This window comes from Onychostoma macrolepis, chromosome 15, assembly GCF_012432095.1.
Source record: "Onychostoma macrolepis isolate SWU-2019 chromosome 15, ASM1243209v1, whole genome shotgun sequence".
Taxonomy (NCBI): Eukaryota; Metazoa; Chordata; class Actinopteri; order Cypriniformes; family Cyprinidae; genus Onychostoma; species Onychostoma macrolepis.
The window spans coordinates 17370258-17391772 of record NC_081169.1 but is presented as its reverse complement, the minus strand read 5'-3'; the positions used below and the strand labels follow the sequence as shown (position 1 = coordinate 17391772).

The following is a 21515-nucleotide window of genomic DNA, read 5'->3' as shown; positions in this document are numbered from 1 at the left end:
GTGTAAAGTGTAAAGCCCCAGTGACAGTTTTGTACCTTTTTTTTTTCTGAGAGAAACCTAAAGAGAAACATTTTCAGTTAGCCTAAATTACTTTTTAAAACTGAACCACGACTCTAATCATAGAAAGGAGGGTAATGTCTGCTTAATAAATACTTTTCTCACTCAGCATAAATGGTGTTTGATACATGTAAATATATATCTGCTTTTTTATTTTAGGAAGAGATCTCTTCCAATGAGATCAAATTTGCTTCTTGGGTCCTTGGCATAAAATGTTTGAAAACTTTTTTCTTGCGTCTCTCATGCATCGCTCATATCGATGGCATCGGCACTTGATTTGCTCACATCAGCTCTGTGTTCGATGTGTAATGCCTGTTTCACTCCACGTGCACTTGTTTGGGGAAAGATGGCGGCTCCAACTAGCGAGATTGAAGTGGTCGCTGCGAAAAAAACAAATGGTGAGTATTAATAGTTAGATTTTTTTTAATACATCATCGTGTTTGCGATGTCTGTCAGCTATAAAATCCAGTTCGGTTTTAAAAGTAACATCGCGATAAAACTGCAGGCACTAATTCTTTCTGATGCTGTGTGAAATACATGGTGCCTTATAAGATATATTGCTGTCACTACTATGTTAGTACTCCAGAAATGTTCTTATGTGATCTAAACTGTAGTATGTGTTACTGCAGTTACATATTAACCGGGGCTAGTTGTCACACAGGGACGTTGTGAAAAAAGGTTAAATAACTGTGACTGTAAGTTAAAATGCACAGATGTGTTAATTTATCAGTAGTTTTGTATTTTGGTTTCATACACCACGAACTAGCTATTCCTTATATAAACTGTAGTTTATGTTGCTCAACAGAGAAATGTTCTTTTTTTTCCTGTATAGTGTAATATACAGAAAATATTGTTGCCTAATAACTGTTAAAGATAAAAATGTGTAGCACACCTTGTCCCATAGATGTGTAAGTGCAATTAATGTGTATTTATGTAGTCTCTGAATATTAGTTACAATGGTTTTTCAAATGGTTATTAAATAATCTCACTCAAAACATTTGTTTGAAATCATATATCACAATTAAATTATGCACAATTGTAAACTGTAATAGAGTTGTTCTACACAAGCTTATGTATACTGATTGGCTGTAATTAGAAAATAGTTTTAACTTTTAACATCAGTGCTATTTTAGTCTGTAAATTGAAGTGAACTTCAGTGTTTCTTTAAGCTTTACTGACCATGAGATGGTACAGCATCACTTGACTGCAGTGGGTTTGTGATAAATGATTGTGTTTCGTGTATTCCCATCAATCCTGCTGCTCTCAGATCACATGTCTGTCGTCTTCTTACTGCTACCCTTCTTCCTGTCCTCAGCATTTTTAAACTCACTGCAGGTGTGTAAGCATTCTGCAATCTGTCTAAACACTGTCGTCAGTCTCTTGCTTGCTGTGTTGTTTGGCTGAAAATGGGAATTATTTTAAGGAAAATATTATAATGATTGTAATATTTGTTGTTTTCTGTCATCTATAGTATCTATAGTGTATATATGTATATATATATATATATATATATATATGTATATATGTTAATAACAAGTTATACACCCTTTTATACACCCCATTAAACGCGTTTATTTAAATGCCTCTTATTGGCACAATACTAATACTTTTTTTGTAAATATATAAATAAATAGATAATGATGTATTACATTTATTCATTACATTATTACATTATATATATATATATATATATATATATATATATATATATATATATATATATATATTATTATTATTATATATACATATATATATATATATTTATTTATTTATTTATTTATTTTTGCTTAAATATCCCTATTAACTTGGTAGATGAGCTTCTTACTTTTTTTTTTTTCCGTTTTTTTTTTTTTCAAACAGTGACTTTCTCTTTGCAAGTATCCCTAGTAGTAAAACACCCGAACCACTATATGTCTCTTTGTGGCCACACTCAACAGTCTTCTCCTTGCATAGTCATTTACTTTTTTAAGCTAGCTTGCTCCAAGTAGATTTAGTGTGCCATACATTTTCTATTTCTTAATTATTGATTTAGTAATACTCCCAGAGATATTCAGTAAGTTGGAAATATTCCATCCAACCCCTGCCTTGTTCTTTTCAATTAACTTTTCTTAAAGCTATTTAGAGTGGTGTTTTTTCTTCATTGTGTAGGTTTCCGCATGTGTAACTGGCTCTCTACTAATTGGACCTTGAAGTATTTATATTACAATCAATTGAAAGCCCTTGTCTACACGCATATTATTTCCACTTAACAATTTATCTGACTTCTAAAACCAATAGACTACAATTGGTGTTCATTTGGGTGCATTATAAAACATTAGAGTTTTTTTTTTTTCTTCTGGTTAATCAGTGGAAAAATATACTACTGTGATTCAGTTCTGCCTGTAAAATATATTTTTTGTGGGTACTGTATGTACTTATTAACATTTTAAATATTTTTAAAGAAGTCCCTTATGCGTACCAATGCTGCATTTATTTGATAAAAATACAGTAATATTGCAAAATATTAATGCAATTTAAAATATTTTGTATTTTAATATATTTTAGAATGTAGTAAAGGGATAAAAACTGGAGTAATGGCTGCTGAGAAATTTCATAAACATTAAAAATCTTAATTATTCCTAACTTTTAACTGGTAGTGTAGGAATAGCCATTCACTAAACTATAGCCAGAACTTACATTACAGATGGTCTGTCTGTCATAGATTTCAAAAATAAATGGACATCGCTGACAGACTCATTCTGCTGATGACTGACCTCTCAGTTCAGCAGCTGTTCTGACAGCGCACTGATTGATTGTGTGATGATTAATTTTGTATCTGAGAAATGAGTGCATGGGCTTTCCTTGTCTTATTGTATAGACTGTAGCCCAATCAATTTCTCATAAAAATACCATTTTTAGTTGAACTTACTAAGGCAGTTTATAATTGCACATACTGTATTGCACATTGGGGTCTTCATGGACTCTTGAGTTCAGTAATGCTTAAAGCAAACTTAAATGAAGTGAATTAAGTGAAGTCTTTTTAATGCAGTGCGAGGTCCGAGGAGAGTGGCCAATCAGATTCCTGATGAGATCCTCAAAGATCCAGAGCTCAACGAGGCCATTAAGACTTTGCCAGCTAACTACAATTTTGAGATCCACAAAACAATATGGAGGGTGCGGCAAGCCAAAGCCAAGAGAGGTGAGTGCAAAAATTGTTTTGTTGAAAAAGTTAATAAAATAGTAAAACTACAGTGCTTTGTCATGCATTTAAGGTTATATTGAGCTATTTACTTTAGATATAATTTTTCCTCTGTGTGTGTGTGAATAAACTTTTGATTTGCTGCCTACTTCAACAAAAGGGACAACGTTGTATATATTGTAGGTAGTTGCAAAATGGTTATATGTTGTATTTTTTGTTATTAGGCTTACAGTTTCAGTTCCAGAACATTAGTCATTCTGATTGTCTGTCTATATAGAGAATTAAATTGCCTTAAAGTTCATCTCTGTTTGCAGGATAATGGAGTAGCATTACATAATGTATGTCTTGAGCTCATTGTTTTTATGAGAGCATACAGGCTGCATTATATAGATTAATGTTCTTCACTATTGTGTTATTTTAGTTATATGGACAGAGACAAGCAAACTGAAAAGCAAAATTACCTTTGAGGTTTCCACAGGCTTAAATTAAGATGTGGTCTTTTTGCTGTTCCCTGGAACAAAGTGCAGGCTTTAAAATTACTGCAGAGGGCTGCTTTAAATGAGCTGGGAAAATTGGTGAAATTCATGATGACATTTAGAGGCATAATTGCCTAATTTTGTCAGGACTTTGGTTCAGCAAAATGTGGAACCATCAACTGATTCTGCGGAATAACAAGGACGTGTTTGCCACAGTACATAATTACTTTTATTCTTCAGAGCACAGCAGCTTAAAATATTATTTTGGCATTTGATTTTTATTCAGATTTTGGTAACACTTTACATTAAGGTTAAATTTTTCTTTGTTCATTCATTCTGCATTTAAATGCGTTTCAGAATTTACCTTGGTTAATGTTCATTTCTACACATTATACATTTTAAGCTTTATAAATAGTTAATGTGTGTTGAATATACATGAATTAGCAACAACCAATATTATATTGAAAGATAAACATTAACCTAGATTAATAAATGATGTTTAAAAATTTTTGTGCGTCATTAGCTTATGACGTCTAATGCATTACATGAGGCTGAGGAATTGAAACTTATTGTAAAGTGTTACCTTCATTTCTAACAATTATTGAAGTCTCAATAATTTATTCTTTGGAGAAATATGTGATAAATTAAAGGTTGTGTTGTTTTAATCTGTGTCCACAATGGCCAGTGTTTTGCATCAAAATATGTTATATCCTCTAGTCTGTAGTGACTTCCATAAGTGGTTTTTGCAAAAATCCTGTCAGATTGGTGTGAAATTATTCCCCCAGGAAACAACACTTATGGCTTGTTTGAAACTGCTCTAATGAGATGTCATACAGCTTCTTAGTGAGATTTTAGCAATTATAAGTGGTCAAGACTTTTCCAGGGTCTCCCCACGCTATCTCACTATCTCAACATTTTACTGTAGACTATCCACTTTAATGGAAGAATTTACATCTTATTCTAACGCACATGCTTTACCTCCTCAAGCTTACCTCGGAGAATTTCATCACGGCATAAAAAAGATGGTGAAATCGCAGCAAGCAGCTCGCTAATCCTATTATTCGTGCCGTATCATTTATCGTTATGCAAATTTAATCCTCATTTAGTTTGCGTCCAATCAAGAGCTGTTTATCTCGCTGTTGATGATGAATTGACTCAGCTTGAAGGCCTTGTCGTAAATGCTGTGGCTTAGACTTGTGGGTCTTGATCCAGCAACCCTTTGGCTGTTTTCTTGTTTAGCCTGCGTTCTTAATCTGTCATAACCATTGGGATGGCTGTGAACTGCAAGCCAAAGATGTTATACCAATGACACTGTCCCTAACATGTCAGAACAGCTGAGTCAAAATAGGCCAGAAGTGCAGTTGTGTGAACACCCAAAATTTGGTTTCAAGAAATGCCATTGATATGTGACCTTTTTGGGCTTCGAATTGTGATTTGTCTCTTTAAATCTCACCCGACTGACCTCGTATCCTCTCACTTTGGTCATGCGTCACTGTCTGATGGCAATTCGTCCCAAGGGCCTGTTGAAGCATGTCCTCCATCATTCTAGTGCAGGTGTCAAAGAGCCTTCAGGATGGGTCATTACACAGTAAGATGGAGGAGAGCAAGGCGAGAGGTTGGTTTCAGTATATTTAGATACATGTTCACCATAAGGAATCTGTCTGTAGAGTTCAGACCTACAGTGAAGCCCAGTCTTTAATCACAAAAAGTCTTAATAATGCAGCATAGACGCAAAAATGCCCAATTTCAAGCCTCTATTGATGTGAATGACAACAGACAAGTGTTTGATGTGCTGAATGTGTTAGCAGGTGGCTTTTGCGGAGTACTTTCATGGGGATTGGACAGAATGCTACAGTCTGCTGGGCTCTTTGTTGTAGAGAGTTTTCATTTTAAAAGCCCCCTCTATTTCTGGACTCTATGGACAAAGATCATTTTGACCAGATTTTCTCTTGCTCTTTTTTTTTCTTTTTTCTTTTTCTACCTTTTCCAAATTTTTTCATGTTTTCCACTTTTATTTTCTTAAATATCCAAAATCAAGCAGTTGCTCTAAATCTTAAAAATTTGTCATGACTCAGTATAGGGCTCAAGATGTATAGATTTATAAAAAAATTAAAATAAAAAAATAAAAATTTACATGTGTGTATACATGTCAGTCATGGCCAAAAATATCGGCACCCTTGGTAAATACGATTAAAGAAGGCTGTGAAAATTAATCTGCATTGTTAATCCTTTTGATCTTTTATTAAAAAAATTACACAAGAATCTAACCTTTCATTGGATAATAAGAATTTAAAATGGGGGGACATATCATTATGAAATAAATGTTTTCTCTCATACACATTGGCCACAATTAACGGCACCCTTTTATTCAATACTTTTTTAAACCTCCATTTGCCAGTTTAACAGCTCTAAATTTTCTCCTATAATGCCTGATGAGGTTAGAGAACACCTGACAATAGATCAGAGACCATTCCTTCATCCAGAATCACTCCAGACCCTTTAGATTCCCAGCTCCATGTTGGTGCTTCTTCTCTTCAGTTCACTCATTTTCTACAGGGTTCAGGTCAGAGGACTGGAATGGCCATAGCAGAAGCTTGGTTTTGTGTTTGGGTTATTGTACGGTTGGAAGATCCAAACATGGCCCATTATAAGATGTCTAACAGAGTCAGTAATTTATGATTTTTTTTTTATCTTTTGGTATTTGATAGAATCCATGATGCCATGTGTCTAAACAAGATGTCCAGGACCTCCAGCAGAAATATAGGCCCACAACATCAAAAATACAGCAGTATATTTCATTGTACACATGGGGTACTTTTTATCCCTGTGTTCACCAAACCCATCTTGAGTGTTTGCTGCTAAAAAGCTCATTTTTAGTTTCATCTGACCATAGAAGCCAGTCCCATTTGAAGTTCCAGTCGTGTCTGATAACTGAATATGCTGGAGATTGTTTTTGGATGAGCTAGGAAAATTTTACTTGAAAACCTCCCGAACAACATGTGGTAACGTAGGGGCTGTTTGATATATATATTTTTAAGGTTTTCTGACCCCGAGACTCAACTATTTTCTGCAATTCAACCAGCTGAGGTCCTTGGAGAGTCTTTAGCCGCTCAAACTCTCCTTCTCACCGTGCATTAGGACGATATAGACACACGTCCTCTTCCAGGCAGTTTCGTAACATTTTATGTTGATGAGAAATTCTTAATTATTGCCCTGATGGTGGAAACGGGAATTTTCACTGCTCTAGCTCTTTTCTTAAAGCCACTTCACTAATTTGTGAAGCTCAATTATCTTTTGCTGCACATCAGAAATATATTCTTTGGTTTTTCTCATTGTGATGGGAGATTAAGGAAATTTGGGCTTTGTTTTCCCTCCTATTTATATTTCTGTGAAACAGGAAGCCATGGCTGGATAATTTCATGTTCATAATCACGCTGGTGTGCTCAAAATTGTGAATATGAATGGGAATATACTTCAGAGATATTTTACTCATAAGAATTTCTAGGGGTACCAGTAATTGTGTTCAACGTGTATTTGAGAAAAACATTTATTTCATAATGATATTTCCCCCATTTTAAATTCTTATTATCCAATCAAAGGTTAGATTTTTGTGAATTGTTTTTAAAATAAAAGATCAAAAGGATTAACAATGCAGATTAATTTTCACAGCCTTCTTTGATCATATTTAGCAAGGGTGCCGATATTTTTGACCATGACTGTGTATATATATATATATATCATCTTATGACACTGCCGTTCAAAAGTGTGGGATCAGTAAGATTTTTAATGGAGTCTCTTATGTTCATCAAGGCTGTGTTTATTTGATCAAAAATACAGAAAAATAGTAATACTGTGAAATGTTAATGCAGTTTCTAATAGTGGTTTCCTATTTTAATATACTTTAAAATATAGCGATTCATTTTCGTCAGCCATTACTCCAGTCTTCAGTGTCACGTGATCTTTGACCCTTGATCCTTACATTACTGATCCCAAACTTTTGAACGGCACTGTATATACAGTACACTGTGCGTACTGTCTATATTTATTATGTATATATAAATACACACACATGCTTGTGTATATTTAAAAACAATGTTACTTTTATATATGTTTATATATGATATAATTTATATGAATGTAAATATATACATGTAAATATTTTCAAAATATATGCTGTATGTGTGTCTTTTATATATACATAATAAATATACAAAGTACACACACATATATTATGCAAACAAACTTTTATTTTGGATGTGATTAATCGCGATTAATCGTTTGACGGCACCAATATATATATATATATATATATATATATATATATATATATATATATATATACACACACACACACACACACACACACACACATGGCTATTTAAAGAAAAAAATAATTTAACATAATTTCTTTCAATTAAATATATACATTTGTGTCTTCCAAATGTAGGCCTAAACATTTGGTTTAGTGTGCAGTATTGACCAAATTGTGAAGTAATGATTTGCACTACGCTATCATTTTCCGGGAAAACTATGTATAAATTGATTTCAAAAACCTTTATTGTTTAGAGCTGGAGGGCCTTGTCTATTTCACTTGTATGTAGTCGATTTGATGTATTTATTGTAGGCTAAATTGCGTCTGTATTTATTACCTGTGCCTGGTCACTGTGTATTCTGTGTCATATTAGATCTGTATCAAATATTCTTCCGCTGTGGCATCAGCACAGACTTCATCTACTTTCATTTCCTGCTATGACAAGGAGAACTTTATGAAATGATAAGGATGCTTGTGTAACAGATGTAATGTATTATGCTGTAATGTTCTCTTGACTCTAGTGTACAGGATGAGACCAGTGAGTCACGCCTGATATATAGACAAGTTTTACACACACCTTTTCCACACTTGTGTGTGTGTATATATATATATGTTGCACATGATTTAGTCATTGCTCTAGAGACCAGCACTTTTAAGAGATACATTTCCTGTCTGTAGTGAGAGGTGCCTTGCACCCTGGTTGTGTGTAAATTTTGAGAATTAATCATTATGATTCATTCATGGGGCATTGGTAGACATACAGTAGAGAGTAGTCAACTATCATAATTTGTCTTTTAATTAAAGGATGCTATTAAATTATTATACAAATTTTAAAAAATGATGTTGCACAGCTCATTATTTTGCTAAAGGTCTTGAGTTTAAATATGCACATTTTTAAATGGAGCAGGTAAAATCAAAACTTTATATCAGAGGATAAATGTTAGTAGCATTTTATTCTGTCATTAAATGAACTTTAGTTGAACTATGGCAGTAATATAGCTTCTAGAATGTCAAGAGGTTTCTTTCCATTGGAAGACAGACAGAAAGCAGCAGCAGTGAGATGTGCCACACCAAGGAGCTGCTCAGCAATACATAACTGCTAGATAACATTTAATTTTCAATGGAGTTTTGGACTAAACAGAAAGCAGGCACATAAAAGTGTTTGCCTACCCTAGTGAAAATAAATATACTAAAATGTATTTGAGATGCATTTATTTAATGCTAAGTATACTACAAATACATTTACATATTTATGTAGTTAATAAAAATGCCGTCCAATTGTACTTTTGGTATACTAAACTGGTATACTTGAAGTCTGCTAAATTGGAACTAATTTTGTGCTTAATGCACTTTAATTGTGTGGAGGTAGTGCTGAAGTCCAACTGAAGGTATATTTGATCATGCTAAAGTGGAACTATTGCAAGTATACTTCAGGTACACTTTAAATATCTTAAAGACTGATAATATACAGAAATAATGCAATTCTCATCAATAGTGACATTAAAACACATTTTAGGCTTAATAATAAGAAATAAAGTTTAATTATAATTTTTATATCAGTCTCAAGCGATATGTTAATAGATTTGAACTACAGTTAGTATGAAATAAATGTATTTTAAATATATTACTTTTTTACTAGGGTAACCTTTATAGCTTATGTCAGGATCCACCTCTGGTTCTGACCAGTGGTCATGGTGATTTTGCAAGAAAATGTTATACAGAATATGGATTTATTTAGGGCTATAATTGACAAATATTGCCCTTTTTCAGTTTTAACTTAACGTTCAGTTTCAGTTAACCATTTAAAAAATAAAATTAATATTAATTTAATTGTAATGAATACTATTATTCATAATAATTGTTATTCTTAATGTGTACATTAAATATAATATGAATTAATTTACATATTTAAATTAGTGTTTTTTTTTTGTGTGTTTTTTTTACTTTCTCTGCCCAGGACCGATATGAGAGATTTAGTCTCTATGTGCAATCTACATTTACAAAACCATGCTGTATGCTGTATTTGCTGTATCTGTTTATCTTACAGCTTTTTATTAGTAAGATAATTGATATTGGTAAATCACAGATTTACAGAAGAAAAACATTTAACTATTGTAAAATATTTCATAGATACAGTATGATACTTTAAGGTTTGATACTTTGATATGCTTTGATACCAAAAAGGCCAGTTACACTACTGTTCAAAAGTTTGAGGTAAAAAGTAATTAAAGTATTAAATTATTATTTTGACTCAAAGTAAACTTAAAATTTATAGAAAAATAAAGAAAATTTAAAATTTATCAAAACTGACAGTAAATACATTTAGCTTTTCAAATAAATAATCTTTTGAACTGGTTTTTTTTTTTCATATCCTGAAAAAAAAAATTCTTGTTTCCAAAAAATATTAAGCAACTGTTTTCAACATTGATAATAAAAATAAATGTTTGTTGAGCGTCAAATCAGCATATTACAATGTTTTCTGAAGGTCAATCACAGGAATAAACTACATTTTAAAATTTAGAAATAGAAATTTTTTTTGGCGTTTTTGCCTTTTTTTAGGACAGGACAGTATATGAGACAGGAAGTGAAGAGGGAGCGAGAGGGGAGACGGGGATCAGGAAATGTCCGCAAGCCGGGACTCGAACTCGGGATGCCCAAAGCGCAACAGCACTATATGTTGGCGCGCTGCCACAAGGCTATAAGCACCGACAGAAAAGTTATTTCAAATTGTAATAACTTTTACTGTACTTTTTATTAGGGGTCAACCGATATGTGTTTTTCAGGGCCAAAAAACGATTATTACAGAACAAGTAGACCGATAACCGATATATATGTCTGGTGTAAAAATTAAAATTAATGTCAAAATTAAGAATAACAAGGGCTCTGACAAAAACTGCCTTCCCTGGTGTTGGTTGCACTTCTTACTCTTGTCTTCCTCCATGCATCCATCTAAAATAAGGGTAATATAAAGAGAGAGTTAAAAGTGGGGCCACTGCATGCTTCATGAGTAAGCCAATGAATACTGTACTACAGCTAAACAGCTTGGGGAAATGTAAGTATTTGGCTTCAATAATTTACATGTTAGAAATGTATGTGTAATAGCATAACCTCTCATAATCATAATATAATAAGTGTAAATAATTTAATTGTCTTCATAGATCCATTATAGAAGTTGCGAAGAAGCAACTATTTTAATTAAACTATAACACTAATAGCCTATTATAGGCACACTTGGTTTAATAGCCTATTGAAATGTCACAATTTCTGTCGTCCTAATCTTGGCCTATGTGACAGTACTTTCCATTAGTTTTAATTTACAGTGCAGTGCAAATGAAGCCATAAAATATTAATTTCATTGATCTTTTAATCAAATGAGAGTTAAACTCTATTTTTTTTTTTGGCAAACAAATGGGTTAGAAATTAAAACATGGAAGAAATAGCGTATTGTGTGATTATTCTTTTAGACAAAAGTTGTAATTGTTGTAGTAGTAGTAGTAGAAGATAACCCGAACTTTTATTTTGACAGGTTTCCATGAGGACCTCTTAAGTTTCTGTATAGCCTTTATAGTCTTTTTGCAGCTTAATATTTAGATATACTAGTCTATAGCGCGAGTCGATTTAAGTGTACTGACCTACTTTTGATTTATTCATCCAAACTTTGACAAATTCCGTGACTCCGCGAAATACAGTAAATTCCATTTATATGACTGGATTCCGTGATTCCGTCCGCGTTTCCCCATCGCGGAAACCATAGATAGATAATATTGAGTTGTTTTGCAACTTCAGTGTAGTGGATTGTGGTTTATTGCAATTTGAGCAACGTCTGCTGCTGCCTTTGAGAGACAACTGATGCGTGATCACTGAAGCAGCTCCAGTTAGCAAGCGCTTTCGGTGTGAGAGTGCCTTTAGCCTTCCACATTTGGCACTTTTGCACTGCGTGGTACGACTCGGCTCGGTTTGCGTTTCCACTGCAGTTTAGTACCGCTTTAGAGTGGGCGGGATTATTCACGTGTCGTTAAAGTTGCGCCGCCTCTACTGCCGTGACTCCTGAAAAACTTTTAATTCCATGTCGCTCCATCACGCTGTCGCTGGATCCGCTCCTCGGCTATCAACGAGAGGACAGTCTGTACTTCCTCAACAGACAACGAAACAGACATTTTTTTTGGTTGATAAAAGAAAGGTGCGCTCAGTCAAAACAGTTGCGTTCGATCCTTCACTGGCTGCTGATTTAAATCTATGGAAGGCCGTTGGAGCCAAAACGTGTGGGATTAACGCGTTAACACGTAAATACGTGTTAACACGCGATTTACGTGTTAACGTGTAATTGCGTGTTAACGCGTCATTTTGTGCTGGCATTGAGCTTTAGCACCATCTACTGGTGGTTTTTAATGCATTTTAATGTAAAGTCTTTTCAGGCATAAGTGGGCTACAACTACATATAATAGTTACAGCACAACTAGTATTCAAGTATTTTTAAATTATAACTGTTCAACCCCTGAAAATCAACAAAAGAGCAATGATATGCAAGTATGTAAATGTAAATGTACATAGGGAGTCTGTTGTCTCCTTCCCCTTTTACTTAAAACATCAAAACACGTGTATTGAGTCTACTTCAATCTAGGAACTAAACTTGTGTATGGCTGGAACCACTTCTTTTCTTGTATATAATACACACACACCTTAGCAATTGAGAGCAGTTCTTTGCTGAAGATGGAGCAGGCAGTGCTGTTGACTTCAAGACCTCATAGTGTTCAAACTTGTAATGAAAACAACGAGAGATGTATACCATAGATTAGCTTGTGTTAATGAGCCGCTGTTTTAGATATAAATAAGGTCTTTTGTTGCTATCATGTCCTATATTTTGTCACCCCTTCTCAGATGGTTATAGTGCCTGATACACCACTGGGTAGAATTCGAAATACATTAAAAAGATATATCTAATACCTTAAAATTACTTGATAACATTGGATAAACTAATTTCATGCAATAAATCAATAATTACTAAACCCCAATGCCCCAGGAAAAGTAATATTTTGGTTATGTTTTGTTACCAACTAATTGAGATATTTAACAGCTATTAAGTATCTTCACTTAATAATTGAACAAGTCATCCAAACCCTACCTTGATCCACATGTGACAAGGAATGTGCCCTCCATTATATGGTGCATAGATATGGTGAATAATCAAAGGACACACGCAAAGAAATTAATCAAGAGTGGCTTGTATTAGTAATAACTGAAATCAGAAAGATGAAATATAATTTGACATATAATAATACAATTTGTGAAAATGTAAAATCATAGACTGAAGGTAGTATCAACAAGGAAATTAAATATATTTTAATATTAAAATACAGAACATGAGACTGTTTCCCCTGGCTCTTCCGTGTGCCCTTCCGACAATATCCCTGACAGGTGATGGTTGCTTTAAGTAAACTCATGGTATGCTCAGTGTAGTACTTGGGTCACAACAACATGAATAATTCAAATAAAACGAAAGGGTGATGTCACGTTGACACTGCCTGTCGTAACAGCTTGTAATCCTTTTTATGAATATTAATGTGCTGATGCGCATCTTCGTTTTATTTTAATTATTCATAAGATTGTGAATGAGCACTTACCTAATGATTACGTTGAGCCTACCTCATCTGGCGCATCTACCATTTAGGTATGCGTTAACATGTAATCGCGCGTTAACACGTAAACCGCGTGTTAACGCGTAAATACGTGTTAACGCGTTAGTACCACACGTTTTGGCCCCAACGGCCTTCCATATAAATCTAGCGGGTCAGTTGTGTCTCGTGCCGCAAGTTCAGTGACGCAGGCAGTGACGATTTTCTCCAGCCAATCAGTGATCAGCAGAGTTTACACATCACGTTTTGGTAACGGTACGGTTCACTTGGAACCTCGGCCGAGGAGGTACTAAAAAAGTACCAGGTAATGTACCCAGTGGAAAACCCCCCAAAAGTGAGCCGTACTGAACCGTACCGTACCGTGCCGTGCCGTACCATTCAGTGGAAAAGCGCCAATTGATTGGTCGGACTCGTGACTCCCAACAAATCAGATGCGGGGTGCGCGGAGACTGCTCTAGGCCACAGAGTGGTGAGTTCTGACAGGCTGCATCAGAGCCAAATAGCGCGTTTCAGAATTAAATAATTTTTAAAATTACCGATAATCATAAAAATGTTTAATATCGGCACCGATAATCGGTCGACCCCTACTTTTAATCAAATAAATGCAGTCGTATTGAACATAAGAGACTTCTTTCAAAAACATTTAAAAATCTTACCAAATCCCAGACTTTTGAACAGTAGTGTAGAGCTGAATAACCCAGAACTTCGGCCCCTTCTGCCCAGGTCTAGCGTCATTCTTGGTTCATTCCAGTCTCTCCTGTCACCTTATTGTTCCTCTCTGGCTCAGTAGGCTTCATCAGAGCTGCACAAATATCTGTTTCTATGTTCATTTCACATTACGAGGATGCATTGGTTGCCTGACTGATTATTTGTGGCCTAAGGATGCCGATGATGAATGCAGACAATAGTAGAGATGACTTACCTCCCAGATTAATTCATTCTTGTGTTTGAATAATTAGTCCACGGTGTCTTGAAATAAATGTAATCATGATGCAAACTCTTTCTGCTGGGATGTCTGTTTGTATTTACCCACAAACTGATGGAAGTACAGGAAGAAGTGAAGATGTGATGTTTGTTCAGTGTTAAACTTCTCTCTAGAACCATCTACAAAAACTATATTTTTGTTGATGCACTGTATTGCTAACATAAGCCATGGCTTTTCTGTACCAATAATGACTGTTTTCAAATAGGTTTCCTAGAACACTCCCCCTTTGTCATTGGTTGGTTGAATAGGTAGCCCCACCCCCGACTTTGTTGCATCATAGCTGTTACTGTCATGGTGTTTTAGAAGGACTTAAATGCTGTTTTGTGTAATCATAATTTATAATAATTTACCTAATTATAACATACCTAATCCCATCTGTTTAGCTTTTATTGTTGCAGCCGTGCTCTTTCAGCCATTCAGATAGTTTGATGAAGGCTAACATTTTGTTTGTCAGTCCTTGTGGCGTTGTAACAGGTGTAGCTGAACACACTAAGCACATTTATCTGTGTGTGTGTTTGCCCACTCCACATCAGTCGGGTGTTCTGGCATTTTGGCATTTCCTTCAGCTTCAATGACATTTCTGGATGTGCAGCATACAAATGTGTGCTCACTTAGCCCTGGACCGGCACTGGGCCTCCTTTGCGAGAAACCGCTCGTCAGTGGCTGGTCGAGGATGGATGGATGGAGAGATTTGTCAGGCAAGGCTGTACTGAGCTGAATAACCTTTTACTGTTAATAAACTCGCCCTTTCCCAGGTAATGACCTGTCTGTGTCTGTCCGGACTGAAGGGGGCCAGTCTTTTAACCTTTCATCAAGAGTGTTGCTCAGCCCAGCTGTATTCCCCCTTCTTCCTTTCATCCATCACTCTTCCTGGCCGCTCTTTAGCTCGTCCGCTCTCAGAACAAATTGCTTATGTTCTTTTTTTTCTCCATCTCATTTATTGCTCATTTCTTCGCAGCTGAGCCATATTCATGTAATTTCACCAATTCTTAAAAGAGGGTGTGAATTCTAAGTAGGGCACATCCTGAGCTCACACTAAAGTAGCCTGTGCATTTTAAAGGCAGGTTCAAGGGGGGAAAAATATATATATTTTTTTTTGTCCCAATATGTTCAGGCTTGCCCTGCAAATTTTGTTGTACTGGCTTCTCAACCAAAATACAATTATTTAAAAAAAAATAGGAAAAGATAATAACACAAAATATAATTTTTTGTGTTTTATGTGTCAGAATTTTTTTTCTCAGATTTTTCTTTGCAGTTTAAAATATATATTACAAAAACTTTAAAATGATATATATTCACTTAAAAGTTTTTCATATTTTCCAGGTTTTTCTTTAGTTTTTTTTTAGTTTTTTAAACAAAACTTTATGCAAAAAATTATTTATCATGTTTTAAAATTGCAATAATAGCCAAAAGCTGTATATTCGTGTAACTCCATGTCCACTATAAATTTATAAACACCGTTTTGCTGGAAAATGATGACATGCAGTGCAAAACACTGCTCATTATGGCACAAAGATGACTTCAGTTAAATCCGTTTTAACTAATGCTCACAAGGCTCAGTAATTTTCACAAATCGCACAGCGCTACCTGTGTTATATATAGTTAACCAGAATTATAACATTACTATATACATATAACTTGCAACAATGTTCAGTAAATCACAGAAAACCAAATGTTTTCAAAATGTGAGAACATCACTGGCCAGATGTCAGAAACTGGCCAGAAATGCTCTCACGATGCAGGGAATGCCATGTTTTGATGGAATGATTATGGTTGTAATTGATTTTTCTGCTGTGATCCAGCATATTTTAATAATTCATATGGCAGACTGTAGGCCACATGTATTTCACTAATGAGGAGAGGCCAGAAATGTGGCATTTGTAATGTAAAATGATGAAAATATTCAAATATTGGCTTGATTTATAATATTGTATAATTAGTGTAACGGTAAAAAGTTGATAGCATCAGTTGATTTAAAAACAATTTATAAAAATTTGATGAGATGTTGCTACATCCTTTTTCAAGCATCCCTTTCATGCTTGTTTATTGACTGATGAAAAGGCTCCTGGATAGGTCACACTTGTATGGCATCATTATGAGCTGATAGTCATGTAGAATGGTGATAATTGGAAATTTCACTGTTCCTTTTTTCATTGTTCACTTGTTAGGCTGTATAGTACATGTAACGGATCCAATTTTAGGTCATGAGTCTGTTTCCAAGACAACAGTGCAGCATATCTAAGCATGATGCTGGCGTACAATGAGGACCCCCAATCACATTCTTTAGACATGTCTAATGTTATTAAGTTCATCAACCACATAATTTAAAGAGTTTGAATTATTTAAAAACAAGAGCAGCACAAAAACATGATCTTATTAGACTGGTGTAGTATCAGCTAATGGGTTATTATTCTATTCATGGAAAATAATAGCTTCTTAGCATCATAACAATAAAGTGAAATTATCCCAAATAATACACAAACTGCCTGCCAATATGTTGTTATTATTTAAATTAGAATAGGCTGATCTCTTTTTAGCAGCTCTTTTGGCTATTTTTCAACATTAAGTGTCCAGTTAATTTAGAAACGATATTTTATGCATGATAAGATAAAAATCTCTAGAAATGAGCATATGGAGTATCATGTCAGCCTATGTTTTAATTTTGTAAAGTAACATTAATATTTCCATCACTGTTAATACACTGAAGTTAACTGCTTTGCACGTTTTAGTAATATGTAGTCACTTATTATCATTTAATTGAATTTAACAGTGAAGATATGGTTTGTATGGCTGTGTCGAAAGGTCAGTGGCCTCAATAAGGGATAATGTATTGATTTTTCTTGGATTAAGACATTGTAATGAATCCAACATCCATGGTATACCACGTTTTCATATCGTCCATGTACCTATTATCATCTCTCTGTTGTTCTGTGTGCATTCATTTCACACTGATTTAATGCACTCCTCCTCCATGCACAGCATTTAACTGCACATGCATTTCCACCCTGAGAGACGGCTTTTTGTTTTGCACTGTGTTTGAGCTCTCTCGAGAAATAGAAAGTGCATCTTTGTCACTGTTTTAGGTGTGGTGTAAATTTAGTGTGACAAGCAAGTTATTGCAGCTGTTAAAATGGTTAGCTTGTCTGAAACTGTGCCAATTTTGCATTTATGCTTTATGCCAACTTTGCCAGCTGCTTTGGTTGATTTATATGCAATAAATCTTGTGTGCATATAAATTTACCTGACTGTCTCAGAACATGCACAGGATTATTATATTATATTTTCTGGACAATAACTTTTTTAAAAGAATTTATTACTTTCATTCAGCAAGGACATTTAGTTAATCCAGTAAGTAATTAAGTACCAGTAAAACCTTTTATAATGTTACTAAACATTTCTATTTCAAATAAATGCTGTTCTTTTGAACAGTCTATCCATCAAATAATAACAAAAAAAAAATAAAAAAATTATGTACCACCTAAAAAAACTCAACATTGATAATAATAATAAATGTTATTGAGGAGTAAATCAAGGATGGATTGATTGAAGGATTGAAGGATCATGTGGTACATAGGAATGGCGTACTTAAATTATATTATATTTGTTACATATGTTACCTCCTTGTTTACAGCTTAAAATCATTATTTTTCTCTTATTTAACTCTTATTTTTCTGCCTTTCTTAACATTTTAGAGTTGTGACTGTCAAGCTAGCAGTGGATGGAAAAGTAATTAATTAAAATGCAGTTTAAAAATAGAACAATATTCAGAGTAGAGAACGACACAGTAACAATGCAGATGTTCCAGAATTTCCTTATGTTCCACTGCTGCAATATTGCAGAATGTTGTTTTTCCACAGAGACAATGGAAATTTTGGGGTTTGTGTTCAACCTCAGCAATGCACCAGATAGAAATAGCCAGTGCTCTGTGTCTTTGAACCAATTAATTTTTCAATACAGTTTTTTGGCTGCATTTCATTATTGTAACTGGTGTCTCATTATGAGGCATGACTTTTGTGAAAATGCGAGACAGAGGCCAATGGCATTTCTCACACCAAATGTGTAAGAGTTGGCAACCCTGTCTAAAGATTTGTGCTGTGGGCTCCTTAAATAATTAGTGCTCAATTGTTTCAGTAATATAGCTCAGTACACATAAAACCATTATTTATGCTTAACAGAAGGTACAGTTGTGCGTATTTATCTTGACAGTTATTTTAATTGGTTAAAGCCTCATACTCATTTGATGAGCAAACAAATTTGCCTATTGTTTAAAGGAAAACATCTGTCAGACTTAATACAAGTTCACAAACAACACTTCCTTATTAAATTTAACAGAATGAAAAAGAAAGAAATTTGACAGAATGCAGTTTGTAATAGGGATGCATGATATATTGATGGGCATATTGGTAGAAATGTGACTTATGTTATCATATCTCTCCAATAAACAAAATAGGATGGTATGTTTAAGCCAATAAATCAAATCAATTGCTTCTGGAACCCCTCACGCTATTTAGTTACATTTAGTTAACACACAATTAAAATGTAATATTTCATTCATTTATTTGTTTGTTTATTTATTTTTAGAAAATTCTAAATGCTTTCTATTTTATGTATTTATTATTAATCAATTAAATGTTTTTACTTATTTATTTATTTTAACATTTTGTATTCATTTATTTAATCCACACAGACATTTTGGTTGTTTGTTATGTTCTGAGTACCATGTAAATTTGTTTGTAAAAGATGTTTATTATTATTATTGTTGTAGTTGTTATTGTTATTATATAGGCCTACAATTGTTAAATGTTTGTGGCATAAAGGATTTTAAAGCAGTTTTCTCATTTAGCACCTAGAGATCTGGACTTCTAAGTTTTTAGTTTGCTTGTTTTTAGATATTTGCCAAAGCTTTCATATTGGTACATCCCTAGTTTATATTTTGCACATCAGACTGCCTGCATGGCCAGACTAATATATAGGAGGCCAGAGCAGCTGTCATTCATATTGTATTATACTGCACTGACTGGACTCTCTATCTTTGACCTGCAGTGGCCTTGCAGTTGCCCGAGGGTCTGCAGATGTTTGCCTGTGTGATCGCTGACATCATTGAGAGGTGGGTACCGCATACACTCACACAGGGCACCTCAGGACTGTGGATGCACGTCCTTGGTTAAATAGGAAGAGCATTTGAGCCTGCAGAAGACCTCTGTGCTCATTAAAAAAACTCTATGCTTATCATCATTCCCCGTTGTAGCCGTATCTGGGTCTCAGCAGAAAATTAGACACAATTGCAGACACAAGCTAGCTATCACGGACTCGCTAGTTAATGACATGAAGTGGACAAAACCATTATTCTTCTCAATTACATCTTGTTACAGTCTGCGCAGAGCACGCAGCATACAAAAGTGCAGCTCGTGTTCCAGTGTAGACAAAAAAAATAAATAAATAAAAGAGTCTGGCCACGCCTCCCACTTCGGTTGGGTTTAATGCTAATGAACACTAGTAGCTCCGCTTAATGATAAACAATGTGCCGTGGCAACAAAAATTTGTTCGCAGGGCGTTCATGGGTGTTAAAGGAAAAGTATATATTCAAAAATGAACCTGTATGACTTTTTTCGTCTGTGAAACACAAAAAGTGATATTCTGATGTATCTGATTATGTGTATTTGAGTCAGTGTTTTGTTCATAAATTGGACATTTCTACATCTCTTAAGCAAAGTCAAGATTGATTTCAAGATTTTAAGTGAACATTGACGTAGATTTGGTCTGTTTCTCACACAAAGCTACTTTAGAAGGAATAGAACATGAGTCGTAGTGGCCGCTTTCATGATGCTTATGGTCCTTTTTCATCCTTATTAAAGCCTGAAAAGAGTTCACATTCGTTGTAATTGCATGGAACCGAGTAAACATACTTTTCTGTGCTAGAGAAAGAATGTAAGCATGAGGATGCGTAAATAATGACAGAAATTTCTGTTTTGGCTCAGCTCCTCCATTAAGAGCCTTGCCTGCTTTTATACTAAACATTACATTTCTCTTCCACCATCTCCTGGGAAGAATGTTCCACCTGTTTCTTTAAAGTATGTTCCCACTTTCCTCCGAATAAGCAGAGTCCTATTCCGGATGTCTGCTCAATACTAATGAGGGACATTCTCAGCTGAGAGATGGGTGAGCGTTTCCATTGAGGGATATGTTTAGCCTCGGGAACCGCACTCAAAGTGTCACATTCCCAGAGGATTCATCTGTATTACGAAAACATTATGGGACTGTAATGGTTGCTTCTCACTCAGGGCTGCTGGTTCGATTTGGAGGTGTGCATAGAGTCAGTGAGTTGAAGCGAACGGCTTTGGATGTTTTGATTGGGTCGTGTGAAAGTCTCGCTGTTTGATGACTCTCCTGGTTAGCACAAATCCCTCTGTTTGATGTAGATCTGCTGTCAGCGCTGCTGCAATTACATCCTGTATTCATCAACTTCCTGTTTCTCTAACCCATCTACTTTTTGCTCTTGTTCTAGTGACATGTCCAGTGTTAATCTCGATGAAAATAATAATTAAAGGGTTAGTTCACCCAAAAATAAAAATTATCCTGTTATTTGCTCACCCTCAAGGCATCCTAGGTGTATATGACTTTCTTCTTTCAGACGAATCCAATCGGAGTTATATTAAAAATTGTCCTGGCTCTTCTGAGCTCTATCATCGCAGTCAGCGGGTGTTTCTGTTACACAGTCCAAAACACGTCAAATAAAGTGTGCGAATCAAAAAAAAAAAAAAAAAAACCGTGCCTCACACGTCTCCGGGGGGCAAATCCATGCGTTTTTGTAAAAAAAAATATCCATATTTCAAACGTAATAAACACATCTCTCTCAGTTAATCTAACGGTCATA

At 34.7% G+C, this 21515-nt stretch overlaps 1 protein-coding gene across 3 annotated transcripts in view; it reads left to right on the top strand.

The window, feature by feature from the left end:
* Nucleotides 1-322: 322 nt before the first annotated feature.
* The window catches only part of dph1 (diphthamide biosynthesis 1), a 151707-nt gene continuing 130514 nt past the window's right edge, over nucleotides 323-21515 (top strand). For all 3 annotated transcript variants that reach the window (XR_009274339.1, XR_009274338.1, XM_058799227.1), the window contains exons 1-3: nucleotides 323-455; nucleotides 3086-3235; nucleotides 19685-19748. Coding sequence is in view for 1 of the 3 variants with exons in the window: in XM_058799227.1 (XP_058655210.1) it covers nucleotides 359-455; nucleotides 3086-3235; nucleotides 19685-19748 (311 nt within the window). In the remaining 2 variants the exon portion in view is untranslated. The remainder of the gene's footprint in view (nucleotides 456-3085; nucleotides 3236-19684; nucleotides 19749-21515) is intronic.